At 38.8% G+C, this 20071-nt stretch overlaps 1 protein-coding gene across 1 annotated transcript; it reads left to right on the forward strand.

Moving 5' to 3' along the window:
- Positions 1 to 10381: 10381 nt before the first annotated feature.
- LOC311221526 (tetraspanin-36-like) lies at positions 10382 to 11173 on the forward strand (the record flags this gene model as incomplete). The annotated part of the gene is made up of 1 exon (XM_084305589.1): positions 10382 to 11173. One exon carries the CDS (start codon positions 10382 to 10384, stop codon positions 11171 to 11173), a length of 792 nt encoding a protein of 263 aa, XP_084161715.1.
- Positions 11174 to 20071: the final 8898 nt, after the last annotated feature.

Consider the following 20071-nt stretch of genomic DNA (forward strand, 5'->3'; position numbering starts at 1 on the left):
TTATTAATGTGGATAACAGCTAGCTCTCTCATGCACAAAATCTGCAGGGAAGGTTTATGAGTTTGTTTGTACACGTCTGTTTAAGATACATGTTTCTGTCTGCAGAGAGATCAGAGAGCATTCAAAGCTTTCAGGTGCATTTCACTTGAAAATAGGGGCAGTTCAGCCAAGCACTGGAACTGACCTCTTCTGTTGTAAAGTGTGTACGAGGTCCTGCAGAAGTTGAGGCAGAATCAGTTCTGTGTCAGAAGAGAGAAACAGGGAAATCTCATTTTTATCTCTTAAGATTATTATTATTATTATTATTGTCTTTTTCAATATCGTTGTACCCTCTGCTCTTGTTTTCAGAAAATCTGATTTATTTTTGTTCCTCCCCCCTTCCACAAACAGGAAAAAAAACAAAAGGGAGAGAAAGAAAAGAGTGAGATTCCTTGAAATTCTCCAGGGAAACACTGTTGGAAAAAAAGCTCTTGAGGTCCTCTAAACATGTTATCTTGAATTACATCATAATACATAATGCAGTTATAAAACACCCTTGAAATGAAAGGCCATTCCTAATGGAAATCTGTCAGTAAATTAAGGTTGAAATTAACTGTTTAGATATCTCTAGTTTTCCCTCAATGTATTAAAAAATCAATAATAAATTATGTTAAAACATCTTGATTTTTTCCCCCTACAATCTGGCAATTCCAGGTTTTGATTTCTAATGCTACTTTAAACCCATTAAACTATTTACCTACTAGCCGAGAAAAAAATTAGATATTCATTGTTTTAAATAACTGATGGTTTTCAAATTTATTTATATATTTATTTTATAGAATATTACTTTGGGGCTAGGGATGTTAGCATGGACACTTGTCTTCCAGCTGTGAACTTTCTGGTAGGATTCCAGTTTATTTCCACTTTTCACCTGCCTGTTTTTCTGTAATCTACTCTCCCAGAAGCACTTGTCAGTGCAAGGACATGACTAAAAAAAAAGTAAGTCTGATTTAATGTGCTGGTTTTGCCTGCTTGGTTATCTCCATGTCGTCAGGTCCCTGTTCGTGTTTCTCTCTGGGTCCAGGCTTTTTCATTTATCAAAGCTCATTTCATTGCCTTCTGTTCCTGCTGTTTTCATCTCTATGGCAGTTCAATGTTTTGTTCAACTGACTTCTACTCTTAACTGCAACCTGCATACTTGTCCAGAGCAACACCGTGAAACAAAGGTGTGGATCACTATGCCTGAGATCTACTTATTTGTAAGAATAATATTGTTTTATTAGCAATTTAGCAAACATACCTGCATAACTCCTTTAAAGAACAATATTAAAATACTATGACTCTAAGCCTGCAATTGCTCCTTATGTGGAAAGTGACTTCTGTAATCATATCCTCAAAATATTGAAAGTGTATTTAATTAAAACTATGCACTCCTACCTGGGAAGTTGTAAAACAATTTTCTAGAAACAAAGCAGGTTAATCAGCTGAAGGTGACTAATATGAAAATAGAAAGCATGTGTGTTCATTAGGATTTATATTTATTCCAGAGCTTATAAGTTTAAGGAGATGTTATGAATTTCAGCAGTGTTTGTTATCATGTTGGTTAGGGTGATGGACTCTTTCATAGCTCTAGTGCAATTTTTCGGTATTTTTGAGGCTTATCAAAAGCATTTGGCAAAGTGGCACTTGTAAGGGGCTGCCACTTGGCAAAACCCATGCAAACAGCCAGAGCAGGGAAAACCTTGGATATTGGAATGGGAGGATGCTTGCTCTGATTACAGCTGCAATGCATACAGAGGATTTTGGTTCCTATTTCCTCACAGTCCTTCCTATCTACCTCCTGGCATTTTGCACTGCTTTTGTCTGTGAACATGGCAAGGGAAGGGGCTGAGAAACCAGCAAGCACAAATCTTGGAAGGTTCATGGTCTGAGCAGCCCCCTTCCCTCCTCTGCACTGCAGACTTTGTCTGCAGCAACTGTGTGTCACTCAGCTCCCCTCCCCTTGAATCCTGCCTTGTCTGTAGACTGGAGCTCTTATCAGGTGCTTGCAATTGCTTTCTGATGTATTCTGCTTGCTGACAGGCCTGTAAATAGAAATTTGTTTCTAAAGTGAATCAAGAGCTGGTGGAATTCGTCAGCATGACACATGGAGAAACAGCATCTGCCTGTTGCCTGTGCTTCTGGTGTAGCACTGACAGTATGTACGTGTGCCCTGCTCCAGGCATCCTGCCTTCCTCCAGGCCTCTGTGGACTGCTGCTAAATGGTGAGCAGCCTCCCATCTGCACTTGTGCCAGGGGAGGCCTACCTGGCTTCCAGCAGCGCAACATTGCAGTGGCCACCTCATTTTGAATTCCATGGCCCATGTGTTTGGGATTTCGGACTAGACTAGACACCGATGGAAATTTCTCTTACTTAAATTTCACATGAATGCTGAAATTAGTGTGATGGGATTCTGTGAGAGAGGTTTTTGCCTAAGTACAGACTATCTAAAATGGCAGTTATCTCCCAAGGTCATGACTTTCTTCTTCTTCTGCTTCTTATCCCCCAGGATTTCTCTGTCGCCACACCCACAAATGCATACAGAGAGAGGAGAAAGGTGCTCGGCAGTGCAAGGCAATGCCTGTGGGTCTCCGTCCTTGCCTGACTCACCCCTGCACCGATTAGCACTGAGTTCAGTGAGTATGTGGTGGTGGGGAGCAAGCACCTGGGCAAAGCCTGACAGCTTTATTTCAGATGGAAGATCATGGCAGCCCTGCACATTCAGGCATTTTGTTCTCTGCAAAAGCAAGAGCACAATTACCTCTGAGATTACGGAGGTATTTTCAGTTTGGTCCTGAGTGCCTGCAGTTCTTACGGTGCCTATCAAAGAAACTGAAATGATTTGTATGTTGTGGACAGCCCAAAAACAGATATTGGAATTTTGGAGAGCAAAGATGGGTATATTAGTTAATGCTTTTTCTCCTTGAGTATTTTGGCACAGTTTATCCTGATTCAGCAGCTATGCTCTGTATCACTGTCTGGTCTGCAGGTAGCAACATTTAGCAGTTTGTGTAAATCTACCCACTTTGTCCTCCAAACCCTTTTCTCACTGTTGATCTCTCATCTTCACACTGAGTCTAATTCTTGTGTGTCTGCTGAAAATGGGACTACTCACATGGCTTGTTGTATATGGGCAAGGATCCTTATGCAGAACTAGCACTCAGCAGGAGTCACAGGATCACAAAGAATGGCCAAGGCTGGAAGGGACCTCTGGAGATCATCCAGTCCAATCCCCTGCTGAGCAGGATCACCTAGAGCACATTGCACAGGATAGCATCCAGTTGAGTTTTGAAAGTCCAGAGGAGACTCCACAACCTCTATGGGCAACCTGTTCCAGTGCTCTGTCACCCTCACAGCAAAGAAATGCCTTTTCATATTCAGAATGAACATCCTGTGCTTGCTTTGTCCTGGAGCACAGTTCTGCTCAAAGATGCTGAAGAAGGCAACTAGGTTACAATAACCTCATCTGTCGAAGTGCTGCAGGAGAAAGCAAAATGCTTCTGCACTGCTGGGATAATTTTCTTAGTCCCAGTTAGACTTCAACATTATGGGAACCTCAAGAAGGTTTCTGAAATACTTTTTGGTGCCCAGTAGTTGGGCTTGAAACTTGGGATTTGATGGGTACATTAAATTCTGAAAAAAAAGTAAGCAACTCCTACCAAGGTAAAGCCAGGCTGTGCTGCTTGTCTGTGCCTTGAAGTTAGCAGAGGTACTTCTGGATGTGGAATGCATTCACACTCTCTTCCTTATATGTGGTTGCATTACCAGTTCAAATACATTTTCATTTGTTTGCTTTTGTTTTACATTTAGATGCTCCTATGAGTTTAAACCTAATAGACCCTTTCCATTTCAGTGACAGTATCTATATTTAAAAACAAAATGCCTCTTGAAGGCAATTGTTTGGTGGAGGGATTCTAGGTAGAAATAGAGAATAGAAACAAATTGCAAATACCTTTGGTTTTGCTTTCTTTGTTTCTCTAAAAAGCGGCATTTCATCTGAATGGAAGTGCATAAAAATCCTATTAAAATTGGTTCCACTTGTTTGAAATGTGCTGTAAGACTAATTCTGACAAAGTTGACATTTTATATGCTCCCATCATGACATAGGAAAGATAATAAAAGTAAATTCTTTACTATAGTAACTATAAAACCTGATATGAGATGACTGTTACAATTGATATAGATATACTTAATACTGTGCCAGTAAAAATAGAAAAGGATTGTATCAAGTACTCCCTTAACATTTACCTGGCTACACTTTCAGTTGCCTCGTAGGCTGAGAACATTCTTTGCTAATATCTTCCTGGGTAGAAAAGTAGAACTTTTAATTGTTTGTCAGATTAGCCCCAAATGAATGTTTTCATTGATCTTTTTTCTCTTTCTTTTCCAGTCAATGAACTGAAAACAAAGTAAGTTAGTCACCAGAAGCACATACAGCCTACTAGCCTTCATCTTTGCAGATGAGTTCATGGAGCATGAACTCTATAAATCTCATTCTTTCAGGTGAGCTCCCATCACAGGTCTGAAGAGGTCTGACAGCTGCATGCAGCAAGGTAATCCTGTGCTGTCATATTCAGCAGCTGAAACTGCTGAATCTGTCTCAGGCCAGACCAAACATTTCAGATTCCATAACTGCATGCTCAACACATTATAAGTGTTATAATGCTTTTTTTTTTTTTTTTTTTCTTTTCATTTTTTTTTTTTTATCCAAAATTGTTGCTTAAGTGAGCAGGTTAACCAAAACTTTTCTGCATGTTATCATTACCCTAGAGATAACAAAATAGGTAAAATTTTGTATATACAGGTTCCCTTCAGCTTAATTTTTAGTAGCTAGCTACAAGAAACATAACACAGAACAAACACATCTGCTGAAACAGCCTCAATAGCAAAGTGACATTGAGACTTGACTTGCACATCAACAGTGAGATCTAGGTTTCCTGTTCTAATAAATCCCGATGATTTAGGCTGGAGTTTTTGGACATCAAAGAACATGCAGAGGCCTACATCACAGAGAAACAGAATAGCCAAAGGCTACGTTTGCAAAATCACGTAAGTATTTAGCACCTTGAGGTTAACTGACATTAAGATTTATCCCCCCAAAAAAGAAAAACAAAAGAAAATATTGTCATGGATACTGTATGTAGAATGTATAATATCAACATCCAAGAAGGATTTCTACATTTTTATTGACAGGTGGGTACTTTATGAGTGTGCTCCTAGATTCACAGTGTAGGACACAAATAGAAAGTTTCATGTGTGTCACCTACAGCATTGCCATGGTTTGCAGGTGATGCTGTGTAGAATACTGGCCCTGCAGGGGAACAGCCAAATTTTACTTGAAAGCCTTTTCTTGAGAAAAAAAAAAAAAAGAAACATCCTACATGGATTTTTTGTTATTTATTTATTTATTTATTTTTCCTGAGTTGATTCAGAAGAGAAGAAGCTTTATGCTTTGGAAGCTCTGACAAGTGTAAGGTTCTTGTCAGGTCTTTATACAGTTTACTAACTTCCAGATAATGTATTCAGACACTTCTGACTTCCTCCCTGAAGAGAAATCTATTAGTTATTTTAATGAGGTAACAATTAAAGAGCATCTATTTAGTGTTAAAGTCTTTTTATAACTTCTGAAAGGGCCAGAAATCTTACATACAGTGTGAAACACAGATGGGAGCACTGCATTCACATTAAAGACATTGTAGCTAGTGATGGTTGAAAACAATAAAAAACAAAACCAAAAAATGCTCACAAAACAGTTTAAATGTCAAGATTACAAGAATTTCAGTCTTCTGTCCTTTCATTTTTTGAAGTTCTTAAAAAGTGCCTATTCCTCCAACTTATTTTTATTACCAACTGCAATAAAATGAAAGCTACCAAGAGAACATAGGTTTCCTTTTCATTTTAATTTCCTTTTTTTTTTTTCTTTTTTTTTTCCTATTCAATGTCTTTCAAAATTTTCTCCAGTGCCTGAAGTTCCAATGTGATGGAAAAACAGAAAGTACTTTTGGTTGTTGTTATTTTTTCTTATTTTTATTTTTTGTTTTTTTTTTTTTCTGTATTCATGTCAGTTTTAAGATATTTTATAACAATTCCAGACTGGCAAACAAAAAGAATGTTGGAAAAAAAGGAAAAAAGACAGAAAAAAAAAAAAGAAAAAAGGAAAAGAAAAAAATAAAAGAAAAAAAGGTTTTAGTCTTTTTACTGTGCTCATTTCAGAAAAGGAAACTTTTGACATTTGATTTTCAATATTTTCAATACCAGTGAAAATCTGGAATGTGAAAAGCAATAGCAAATAAAAGTCCTGGAAACAATTGATGTGTTTCTTCAATTATAAAAAAGGACACATTTCTTCAGGCAAAGAGAAGCAGGGGAAAACATCTGCCTCGCTTTAGCTGGAACACTTGCACAATGGTAAATCAGTTCTCGTGAAGAGTACATTTTCACCATGAATAGGAGGTGGCAATCACATCTCCTCTGCTTGCTTCAAGCTTTCCATGAAAGACATCAGCCTCATGCAAGGTGACATCATCTGACCTTGGTTACTGTGGCAACTGGTTGTGCACTGCACAGGCTGTAGGATCTGGGTCCAACCAGGCTTGATCATCATATTTTGCATTCGGACTGTCAGAGTGATCTTGTAGTATGGCATATCTCATACGATAACATTGTTTTACTCTCAAAGAGCCAATAGACTTCTCAACAGCTTTTTTTTTTTTTTTTTTTTTTTTTTAAATAGCATTGGTACCCAGTCATTCTGCTGGTTGTGTTTTGACTACCCATCATAGCTTGAATGATGAGATTCTTCTTTGCTGATTGAGAAGATTCAAAAGTGTCCTCTACCCCTGCCTCCTTTATTTTTTTTAAATAATAATAAATAATAATCCCATGGGTGGCTGTGACCAAGGCACCTTAGCCATGCTTCTTATAAATTACAGTGATCTTTGAAATGGATGTGCTTTAATCTGACAAGATCTTCAAAAAATGTTCTAAACTCTCAAACCAAATGTCTTCAAAAGTGCTCTAACTTCACCAGCAAGCTTAAGATAATAGGAATTTAATGTGAGCATGGGGTACAAGGGAAATGCCAGCTGTTTTTCTGAGGCAACTTTAGGGCTTTTCTCTGTTACTTTGACAATGTATGCAGTGGCTGAGGGTCTGGCTTTGAGATCCCTTCTCATTTTACATGGCATTTGTGTGAAACTTAGATGGGCTTGTCTAATAGTGCCCTGATCCTGTGGCTGCCTCTTGGTTTCTTTTTGTTCACACAAGTCTGAATGGACAAACTGGTCATCTTGATTTGATCATCACAGTACAAGCTCAGATGTCCTCACCTGAGGACATCATCAGTCTGTATTACAGCTTGTGTCTTTTAAAACAAGTCTAGTCACCTGCCTACACTGCATCTGCACAACCACAATGCTGACTTGATGTCTCTTGGTCCCACCCCAAGCCTGTGTACAACAAACCTCCGTGGCCTTCCTGGCTCATCCGAACCATCCAATATCAGTCATGGTTTGCTAGAACAATGAATTCAAAGAGCACACAGTTGGCATTTTATTTACTTGAAGGATTATACTTTCAGCCACGAAACAGAAAGTAGTTTCTCTAAGATGTATCATCTGTTACACCCACATTTGAATTTCAGTACTCATCAGTTCATAAGCAGAAACAACTTCAGAGAAAGCAGGGACGATATTTATCATACTACACTCTTTACCACTAGAAAGGAAACAGAGGAGCTTTCCTATTCTGCCTTGCCTACAGTCTCAGTCACATTACAGTCTCTTGATGCATACGTCCACTCACTGCTTTTGCCAAGACTCTGGCTGCATATTCAGGTAAATTACTTTTATTTGTGGCAAAAACACAGTGCTAAATGGGTGTCAGTGAGGTCCTTTAGGTACCTCAGTGCTCAGTTGTATCTTTTGTCTCACCTGCCTCACAAAACAGCGAACACCTTGAGCACAAGCTCTCTTTTACAGAGTGCATAGGCCTATGTTGCCTTGCTCAGAGTATGGCGTTTTAGATGTCCCTGCCAACATCAGTCTTTGCAGGGGAGATTTTCTCTTGTAGGATGTCCCTGGGCACCAGCTGTTCTCCCTTGGATATTGGCTCTGGGTAGATGTCCAGTGCTGGTGTTTCAAGTTCCTGTGGATCCTCCTGTCTGCCTGCCCTGACACCAAATCCCTCATTTAGGAAGCAGTGGAGGCACCAGGGGGTGGGTGAGAGCCTGCAGTGGCACAGATGCCCCATTCAGAAGAACTGCTTCACCCTTCTTGCTTCTTCTGGCCTCCATGGCCATAAGGAAGAAATTAAAAAAAAAACTTGCAGTGGTCCAAAGAGCCAGATTCAAGTAAATAGGAAATTATATATTGGGGGCTATTTAGAAGGATAAGAGCCTCTAGGCTTCAATAACCATTGAAATTCTCTCCTCTGTATGCAGAGAGGGATGGCAGTTACCCTGGCTGAAACGAACAAGAGGTGCAGTAAAATTCTCCTGTAGGCAGTTTGAGCCTTTCTAATGTATTTCAGAGATTGCAGAATAAGCTACAAGTAAATAGTGTTGTAACTCAGTTCTTAATATCTCATTAAGTTTTATAAGCACGGGGGAAAGCAGCAAGAAGAGGCAGGTTTGCATGCTTTTTCCACAAAGATTGCAAACTAGAAATAATCAGCTGTTACTCCTCAGTGTTTTCTGATATGTTTTCTTCTGCACTGTGGAAGCATTCAGTTGGTGCACTTTTTCTGTACACACAGATGTGAGCAGAAATCTTTTCTGTTTGCCCCTTCTCAAGGCAGGGTGGATTAGAAAAGACACTCTAAGATCAGGAGAGATCCTGGAGAACGGGGGACAGGGTGCTTGCAGACTCCAAAGAGGAGCTGCAGGAAGACACACATCCTAAAACAGCTTTGAAAAAAGTGTTTGGTTATGATTTAAGAAGTTAATCACTGCATATTAATTACTGCTAATGACAAGATTAAAAATAATAAAAGCAGTTTATCTTATTCCAAAATGATTAGCCTTAATGACATGTTTGAACAGCACATAAAAAGACATCTTAATGGGGATCAGCCCAACATCTGTGTATGCATAGCGTTTATAGCAACAATAGCTCCTTATAAAACATTAGCCAGATGTGGACTCTTCAGATTTTGTAAGACTTTTCAGGGCTTTGAGGCATCTGAACAGCAATTAACTCTGATCTTCTGCAAGGTCTGAAGGTGCTCCCTTTTCTGAAAATGGCTATCATTTCTCAGTATTCTCCCCTGTGCATGCCTATCACGTTAGGCCTGTTCTGCATCTTGAGAAAGAAAGCAGAGATGTTATGGGACTTTATTAGGATGATTAGGGAGCTGCTGATGTCCTTGGGATCTTCATTCCTGGCACCTGTGGCAAGTTTTATGCAGGTTTCCCATCTTATTTCACTCTTCTGTGTCACGTTTGAGATATAATTCTTTTCTGCTGGCTGATAAGTGACGTTTATTCCCTCTGTGTTTGCTGTGAAGTCATTTAGCCTGTGTGTAATTCAGTTTCTTGACACATAAGGAAAAGTTAATACAGTTCTTACTGTTGATTGTATTCAGTCATTACAGCACTCAGTCAAATCACTGGTGATGCAAACAGAGGGCATGCAAATGCAAAATGGTAGGGATTTCTCATCCAGGTGTCCTGAGTAATTGAAGCTATCTACACAGAAATCTTGCTGAGTAAAAAGGGCAAAATATTATTAACATCATTATGCCCCTCATAAAATCTAATGAGTGGTAAACGTACTGGGAAGGATAATGAGTCTGGGTGTGTGTTACCTACAGAGATTCTTGATTGAATAGCTCCACTTAAACTATTCTTTCCTTAATGACTCTGACTTGTACATTTTTTGCCATTTTGGCTAGTGCTGTAGGATTTATAGTTGGATTACCTCTGTCATTTCTGTAGCCCAAGTGATCTGACCTAGCACTGCTGACCATCACCTTGACTGTTTCTTTAAATATAGCTCTTTAATACACAAACATTGTAATTCAACAGGTTCAGCCTCTTTCCAGCCGTGCTTCCTCTTCAAATGAAATTGCCTTCAATAACATCAGAGTCAATGACCTCTCGACGTGAAGCTTGGCACCATCCCTACTGATTTCTGCAGGCTATGCTAAGCAAGCAGTAACACGTGAATAGCTGGTGGAAAACAGACTTTATGCTGATGGAGTCTCATCAGCATTGATCCCTTGCAAGCTGATTGTCGGTGGAGACGTCATCTGTTACACCTGTACAAGTGGGGTGGAGGCCTTTCAAAAAAAAAAAAAAATGCTGGTGGTGAGGCTGCTGGTGGTGAGGCTGCTAGGGGGCTAAGCACAATGAAGAGAGTTAGGATGGTGATTTTGTCTCTGTGGCACTACGAGGACTCCTGGCTCAGGAGTTTTTCTCGCTCTCTGCTGATGGTCCTTGGTTTTCTCTTCTTGGGCTGTGCAGCAGCTCTGGCCTTTGGTGGATTTTTTGTGATCCTGTTGTGCAAGAGCTACCAGGACTTCTTTCAGGAGACTTCCTTATCTCTCCCTGGCTGGCTGGCTGTTGTAGCTGCACTTGTCCTACTGCCTACGGGTATTTTGGCTGTTTCTATTTCTACAAAGAGCTCCCGCTATCAGCAAGGGGCTTTCATGCACTTGCTGCTTATCCTTCTTTGTCTTCAAGTGTCTTCAGCAGTTTTGGTACATCTCTATTCTATTCGGATGGCAACTGACCTGAAGAGCACGATGGGTCACCTATTCTATCAGTATAATGGGACGCACTCCCAGGCTCCTGGCAGCAGTGCTGTGGATGTGGTCCAGAAAAGGCTGCAGTGCTGTGGGGTCCAAAATTACACAGACTGGCTAAAGACAGCATTTGCTTCTTGGCATCTTCTGGCTGAAAACGCTCGTGTCCCTGAGAGCTGTTGTAAGGAGAAGTATTCTGTTTGCAGGGGTGAATTACACCAGCTGGAACAGCTTTTTCAAGAGGGCTGTTTAAGGAAGCTGGAGGACCAGTTGCATTTTGCCATGCTCTACTTGTTTTGTTGCTGTACTGTGCTAATTGTTGTAGAGCTGTTGGCTGGTGCCAGCAATGGCATCCTCATGAGGCATCAGCCTTTCCACAACCTCCGAATTCTGGAGTCATCTACCTTCTGATCACTTTGTGGATTCTGGCAGCACTGCTGAACCTGCTGAAGGCTTTCTTGCTTCTGTTCTGTGTGGTAGTTGCATTGAAAAAAAACTTTTAAAATATATATTTGCATATAAACGTGATTGATCATTGTTTTTTTTTTTTTTTTTTTTTTTTTTTTTTTTTCTTGAATGTTACACTACAAAATCAGTTTTCCTCCAGTTATTGTTCTACGTCTGATCAGTTTTGTTACTGGAGGTCTCAGCAGTGTGAGGAGGAGGCTGGTGGTGCGTGTCTTCAACTTGTGTGGAAACCACTCTGAGTGAGCGGAGTAGGTAGAGGCATGGCTTGCTCAGGAACATGGGAGGATGTTGTGAGGTCTTGATTTTTAGAATAAGTTTTACTCTGTAAGAATCTTGAAGTGCAATTAAAAAGTAGGCTCTTCAGACTCTTCTTCCTTTTGAAGTTTTATTTAACCCTTTCATTTTTCTTAAAGAAACCCTTCAGATAAAGATCAGTTTTTCTTTTTCCCAAGCACTTAAAAAAAAAAAAACAACACTTTTTTTTTTTTTTTTTTTTTAGAGAAATTAAATAGTATTTTCTAAAGTGGCACAATGGTGCAATCTAAACAGAGAAGATATGGTTGACAGCAGCAAAGTAAATAGTAAGAAGACATACAGCAGGAGGTATAGTTATCTCAGTAGTTGCAGAGGAGCTGGGTTTATGTGTTCTGAAATTAATGATGAGAAGGAACAGTTGTATGTTATGCCAGTGGAATGCATGAGTTCTTCTGTCATGAAAAGTTATGTGTGGGTCTTTGGTATGTTTAAATGACAGAAGCGATAGGTTAGTTTTCTTAGGTATTCTTATTTGTCCTACCTTTTTACTAAAACCTATTTTTGCCTGGCTCTGTGGGTGTATCTCTGTTCTGCGTGTGGTGAGAAAGGCTCAGTGCCAGTGTGGGGGCTGTCTAGTTCTTGTCTGTGTGAGTGCTGCTGGTGTTCAGGGAGGTGCTGGTAAAGGCTCTGTGCTGGTCCATGCAGGGTGTAGCTGTGCATGCTTGTACGTGTGTGTCTGGGAAACACTTGGGGATATGGCAGCAGCACAAGCTGCATACATTGTTGTATGTGGGTAACCTACAGGGCCTATAGCAGTACCCTGATAGACTTTACCAGGCTAGGAAACAGGGAAGCTTCTGGGTCCTGAAAACCACTGGATTGGGAAACTCTACTAACACTTTCAGTAACATCTAAATCATTATTTTTAAATACTATAACAAATGGTAGGTGCTTTCTGGCAAATGTTGCACCCCAAATCACCAGATAATGGTTTTAATGGATGGGGAAAAAAGAAAAATAATCAGGACATAGGTTGGTTCTTTCAGGGTTATTAATAACTATGTGGAAACTGAATGTTGAAATATACTGCGGGGCTACTTAATATTAGAAAACAACTGTGATACTTTGATTCTATTTATTTATTTATTTATTTTAGTAAAACAAAGTAGCTATTTCATTAACAATGAGCAGTTCTTCCCAGAAAGGAATCTTCAAAAGCAAGAGTTGAACAGATGTGTAACATAATTGGGAAAAACACTTCTTTCAGTTTGCTTGACATTGGATGCATATGTCAGTTAAGCCACATCCATTCATCTAGTTAAGTAATGCAGTTATGTTTTTATGGATTGTGGTACCCTGGCACAAATGTTCTGATATGCAAAGGTATTGCTATGATGTTAGAGACATAATAAAATTGAAGTGACAGCAACTGGTGCAGTAAGAAATTGAGTTTCAGGAAAGGATGGTGGAAGAGTAGAGTGAATATGATGTCCTTTCCCCACCTGCCTTCCTTAAGGGGGATATTCTTCTCAGATCAGTTCTTATCACTTACAACCTCCTCCTTGCCAAATTTTGAACTTACAGAATTGGAAATGCCCATTTTCACTAGCAAGTGGGAAAAAAAAAAAACAATTTCAAGGTGGTTAGAGAGAATTTCTAATGCAGATGTCCTCACCTCCTCTCCAGTCTGCTAAAAGGCCTGATCATTCATGGCTCCTATTCTTAATGTACTAAGAAAGGCAAAATTTTGTCTTAGTTATGGTTTAGTGGGGGTGGGGTGGAAAATCTCTGGGAATTAACCAGAGATTAAGAAAGAGCTTTTTAAGGATCAATTTTGTTTTTCTGTGTGCTTGATGTCCCTAGATTTTTCCTACATTAGCAGATGTCCCTCAGGAAGATCAGATTTGGTGGTACAAACAAAGGGACAAAAGGGAGTCTGTGAAGATGCATGAGACAGGTGTATTATGGAAATGGTTATTTGTGGAGGGTCACAAGGAAAAGCAATGGATTTATTAACACTTTCTGCTTGTGGTATCATAGGCACTTTCATTCTGAGTAGTTGCTTCTGTATAGGAGTAACTTTTTAAAAAAAATAAATGATATTTTAATCAATTGTATTGTATTTCTGTGCTGTAAGGTACATAAGTCCTCGGGTACTATAGTGCAATATATACATTGCATGCTTCATTCTGAAAGAATCTCCAGATGTTTTTCATAATCTGTGTAAATGAGCATCTGTGCAGGCAGCAGGTGACTTACACTTGATACTTCCAGAAATTGTATCGTGGGTTTGAAGGGAAGAAACTGATGTTCAGTGCAAAGCTGGAAATATATCCTGTGATTACTCTTGTACTGAGTACACCTAAGCCTGTATATTCCATGTGTGAGTTGATTTCATTGTGGTGTCTGTCTTCTTAAAAGCTAACAGTCAGAAAGTCAAAATTAATGCTTATAGGTAAGTCATCACTGCAGTCCTTCACCGACCTTTTTCCAGTATGCCTTTCTTGGACTGAACCACTGAACTTGGCAGAGAGAACTGGCCGCAGCTTTACAACATGGCTTTTTTGAAATTGATTGCTGCTTTCTGACTCCTTCACATTTCCAGATGGTGAGCATGTTGAAATTATACCATTTCTTTGTGTTTCTGTCTGCATGTTGGTCTTTCTGTCTTCCTTTCAATGCCCTCTTTCCTCCACCACACATTGTTTTCCTTATGCTGAATGTTGGCTTGTTTTAACTCTGGGCAGAACATATTCCAGCTTCTGGAATGATGAGTGGTCTTCCTCATGTCTATTGTCTTTTTTGGCTTAAAATTAATTTATGTATTGCAAACAGAGAGCTCTGTCCTTTGCTAGAATGTGCGTGAAGACTCAAGTCCCACCTGCCTTTCAAAGGTATTATTGCTTAAAATTACCCTTTAATTAAAAACAGAAGTTATAGATTTGATAGTCTGGTTTGGTTTTTGGTTTGGTTTTGTTTGCTTTTGCCTGTTGAGTGAACCAGGAGGTCATAGTGTTATGCCACATGTTTTTTCTTAGAAGTCAAGCTGGATGTTCCCCACTAGTTAGAAGAGATTATCTGCAACAGCTAAGTGCCTGTCCCTGCCCTCCCAAACCTGGGGTATTTTCTATAGAACAACACCAACAGTCAGGCCTTTGCCAATATCTGGCAGCTGCTACTTCAAACACCAAGAAAAAATCCTATTGTCTATGACTGTCTCTTGAGCCAAATGGCTCTTTCAAAGCAGTGGAACATTTTCTGAGCACATGTCTGAGAGCGAGAATGTTGCCAAGTTGACATTTATTTGGTGACTGAAGCATTCAAGATGAAAGACGGTGTCATCTATTGTTAATATTTTAAGGTGTCAGAAATCAGTTTTTATTCTGAAGGCTCCCCCTGCCCCCCCTTTTTTTTATTGAACAACAAAAAAATGAGCTTTCTGTTACTGCTTTCTCTGTACAGTACCTCACTGTGGAAACATAACCTAGTTTTCCACCTAGATATGCAGTTTTAGTGAAGAGCAGAAAGTTCCTACACTGAGTTGAATTATGTCACTGTTGCGCTGATAAACCACTGTACTGGATTTAGCTGCCGTAGAGTTTGTTTTCTTCATAGTAGCTTGTATGGTGTTATATTTTCTATTAGTGATGAACTGTTTTGATAACACACTGATGTTTTAGTTGTTGCACAGCAGTGCTCACACAGAGCCAAGGACTTCTCAGTTTCTCACACTGGGGGTGCACCAGGAGCTGGGAGGGGACACAGCCAGGACAGCTGGCCCAAATGGACCACAGGGATGTCCCCTATTGTGGGGTGTCATGGTTGCCAATGCAATGTGGGGAGGAGCTTACCAGGGCTGCTGCTAACTGGGGACTGGCTGAGTGTTGGACTGTTCTTGGTAAGCAATAGCTTTCTATATTCCTTATTTGTTTGTTTATTTATTACTAATTAAACTGTCTTTATCTCAACATGAGTTCTCACTCTTCTATCTTTCTGATTCTCCTCACCCTGCTGCAGGGAGTGAGTGGCTGCATGGTGCTGAGCTGCCTCATGGGGTTAAAACACAATCACGGAAGTTAATTTTGTAATGATAAGTGAATGTGCATTTGCAGTTTCACACCTTAAGCTGCAGAAAGATGGTTGCACTCACCTGGCACAAAACTTGTGTGAAGTCAGCACTAAATCCAGGTGGGGATCCTGGAAAAGAAGGATGCATGAGAGAAACAAGTCAACATGAAGCACATTATTATTGTTACCAGAGCTAAGTGAACAGTATAGTTTTTCTTTTTGAAGAATTATGTTGTTGGTTTGAAAAAAAAAAAAAAATTTAATCTTTTTCTTAATGCATGAAAGATGAAGGCAGAAGGTTGGCTGAGGATGAATCTAGGAGAAAAATAAGAGGTCGTTAAACCAACCTATTCATTTATTCCTTTCAGTTTTTGTCACTGTTCTATATGTTTCTCAAGTAAGAATATTTCCCAAAATTACCTGTGTGTGTTTCAGAGGGAATATTTGAATATACTGTATGTAATTTGTGTATAGGTATGCATAATTACAGATTGTCTACAAATATTATTGTAGAATCTTCCATGTCAGTAAGTGAAAAGATTGACATTCAGCCTGTAGCAATAGGTAAATAATTGTAGTACTTCAGAGTGCTTTGGTGACCTACTTAGACTTGGATTAAAAAGATGAAAATGGCTACTGCATGAGTTATGATCTCATTCAAAAAAAATATTTCTATTTCAAGAAGCTTCAAATGGTAGCTGTAGACTACTGGACATATTCAGGATACTTGCATATAGGAAATCTCTCATCTGTCTATTCGTTCTGAGTCATGTCAGTTAGTGTCTTCTAATAATTCATTAGAAGCAGTCATCGTGTTTTTTAATTGAACTTCAAATTGTTAATATCTTACCATGATTTCTGCATTACTTTCTACAAAGATTCACTAGAACTCAGCTTTGTTCATAAAGGTAGGAGGATTGGAGGCTTGCAACTACATTAATGAAATGAGTTTTGAAGCTTTTTTTGGTTTACAGTCTAAAAAAAAGAAAGTAATCTCTGAGAAAATTCCTTTCAAAGAATCATGAACTCAGTAAGCCCTTTAAACAATGCAACCTTTTAATCCATCCCTTCAGGCTTTTTGCTCTGTTGTCTTTAAAAGGCCATTTCAGACATAAACAGGTACCAGGAGCCTAAGATTACTATTTACTAGATCCTCAGGCAAACCATAACTAATTTCTGGCTAGTAGAACTGAGATTAGGATTTCTGTGCATGGGAAAGATGCATTGGGGGTGAAGAAAAAGGTAGCTCTTCCCAAACATTTCTGATTTTGAGTTTCTCATCTGCTTCCTTTGGACTAGGTCTATCCATGTAGAAAGCTGTATTAGGACATTTAGGAAAGTGTGTCTACGTGCAGAACCTCCAAGTAGAGAAATTCTTCACCTTTGAAACTGACAAAGCTTAAGCAGATTAGACTGAATGAATCCTCAGATCTTCATGTAGCAAGAGAATTGTTTGTCCATGTACAAGGCTAACTTGCACCTACATATAGGTGCATATAATTTTAATTTACAGTGGAGTAATGTCACTAGATAGTTCAGGACAGCTTCATCCCTCCATCTTCTCAGCTTCCTGTGTGATCACAAGGTGTTCACCCAAAATCTTGGTGATACTGAGTTGGTCAACTTTGAAATCTCACCTGCTGAAATCCTGCAGTGAATTCGAGATATTTTCAGAAATCTTCCTGGGATTTTCTACATTTCTTTGTTTAGAACTGACACCTAAATGCTTCCCTGCATACTTTGAGAAGAAGATGGGGAAATCCATTGTGTTATCTGGACTCATTGACTTCACCAGAAACTGAAGTATATCAAGAGCTTCTGGGGTTTAGATTCTCACCTTTAAATAATTCTTTCAAAACATTCAGCCTGCAGGGCTGGGCTAAGTTCCTCCCTGCACAGTGGAATTACACTGGATAATAAAAAAGCTGAGAGGAGAAATGAGACTCAACACTTAAATCTTGCAATACCAGCCTGGAAGATGACAAAAAGTGGCCTATTTTGTGATCTAAGAAGTACAGAGAATGAGCTGAACTACTTATTCAATTATGTCAAATGATCTGCATTCATTTATTAAATGATGTAAAGTGAAATTAAATTAGAGCAAGTAAGTGATTACATTATGTAAAGCAATTTTTTAAACTGGGTAATGTGATCACCCTTCATTTATTACATTAAGTTCAGAATATTGGATATTGGTGCTGTTATTAAATTCATGAACATGTTTAAAATGATGGACTAGTTAAAACAGTTCATGGCTGTTCACTATTCTAGTGAAATGGCTTTTCATATTTCTTCTCCAGTATTGGCTATTGATACAGTGTTACTATCACTTTCACAGTGAAAACCAAGGTTTTAATGTATTTTTAGAGCAACTGTTTATAGATAAAATATTGTAAACTTTACCTGCAGACATTGCTTGTAAGGGGCTGAAAACTAGCAGATAAAACACATGACCAGCAGTTTAACTGGCAGGGAGGGAGGAGAGGAGAACTGGGTCTTAAAACTGCATACTTATTAAAAATATACTAACATCTTATGGAAAGGTGTTTAATTTTTGAGACTGGATTTTCTACTTTTTAAATGGATGGGATGAAATCATTTGCTTGATCACTAGACTGGAAATTTTCTGCACTGTTGTAAGGAAGAATAAATCTATGCAACCCAGTTGTCTACACACGTTTTGTAATTGTGTACTGTTTTGCTACCCTGTTTTCTTGTGTTCATACTGGACTAAGAATCATTTTCTTTTCTTCCTATCTCTTTGGATTGCTCTGCCTTCCAATCAACTGTTCATGTTGTAGAATTGGGTTGGAGGTAATGAAAAATATTAGAAATAGGATCCATTATTAAATCAGCTTATTTCCTCACAGTACTTAAAGGGAGAATATTTCTCTGAGGACTCAAATACCAATTTCTTGTTGAAATTCAGGTATCCTTGTTGCCAGGACATTTTAATGTCTTAGAGGATGTATTCTCAGTGAACCAGGTGCAGAACTCCATAGAGTTTTCTAATGAATCTAATTGTGCAATTTAAGACCAAAGAAATAAAATGTGAGATGCTCAGTATTTGCGGAGTTGTGTGGGAGAAAACACCATTTCAAACAGTTACTGCAGAAGTGGCACAAAATTTCACACATATAGAAAATAAAGCTGATTTAAGTATGTCTGGAAGAGTTATTTGTACTACTTGGAATATTTTCCTTGGCTGATAGAAGTTAGAAACTGGCTATTTATTTATTGGCCAGGATTTTGATTCAGGAATGAGCTGGAATGTCTGTTTGAATGGCCTTTGTGACTTAAAGACAAGCTTCTTTTCTTTCCAGGGCAGTTTGATCTGGATGAAAAATAGTCCAAATATTCATTGAAGTTGAAGAGACCACATGAAGATAAGACATCTAACAGCAGATGCAAGAGGACTCTTAATTGTTGGGTTCTAATTGAGAAAATACTAAGAGAAATGTGAGATAGAATAAAATAGTGACAAATATGCAGAGTGAAACACAAAAATAGGAGGAACATTTTTATCTCTGCTTCAGTAGTAGTACAGTTAATTACAGTTAAAGTGAAAATGAAATGTTAAATGCGGAATGGTATTGCTGTAAGAGCTGCTGAAATAGAATGGAATCATTGAGGTTGGAAAAGACCCTTGAGATGACCAAGTCCAACCAACAATCTGCCCTACCATAAGCTATGTCTCTAAGCACCATGTCCACACATCTTTTAAATATCTCCAGGGGTGGTGACTCCACCACCTCCCTGGCCTGCCTGTGCCAATGCCAATGCCTAACCACGTTCCTAATTCTTCCTAACATCCGATCTAAACCTGCCCTGGTCCAACCTGGGACAGTTTCATTTTGTCCTGTCACCTGAGAAAAGAGACTGACACCCATCTCTCTGTAACCTCCTTTCAGATAGCTGAAGAGAGCGATGAGGCTTCCTCTCAGCCTCCTTTTTTCCATACTTAGATAACCTGTCTCCCTCAGCTGCTCCTTAAATTTCTAGCCACAGGCTGACTCTGATTTAGCATGGTTTGAGTTTATTATCTTTCCAAGGAAATTTTGTTTTAAGGCTTTAAAATGATGAGGTTCAACATTTATGTAGGAAAGTATATGTAAATAATCTTTTATATATAACAATCTGCATTTTTCTTATGTATTTTGTCAAATAAATCAACGTGTGGCAGATAATCTGTAAGTGGAAGTGCAAAGTGTTTGTAAGCACCTTGTTTAGCTTTGTATTAAACCACAGGAAAAAAAAAATAGAACAATGTACACTCAGCAGGAAAAAATATTGAAATGAAAACTCGGTTTATATAGTGTATGTGAACAATGACAATGAAAAATGATGGCTATTAAAGAAATGTATCTTAATGGTTTCAATAGTTAGATGCCTCTTTTTCATGCAAATTTATAGCCATTATTATCTCCTGGCATAACCAGAGAATCAGAATAGACTTTCAGCAATTGATGACCCTAACTTATTGCTATGAACTTGTGCAATATAAAATTAATTAATTTA

The sequence above is a fragment of the Netta rufina genome, assembly GCF_964035555.1.
Source record: "Netta rufina genome assembly, chromosome: Z".
Lineage (NCBI taxonomy): Eukaryota > Metazoa > Chordata > Aves > Anseriformes > Anatidae > Netta > Netta rufina.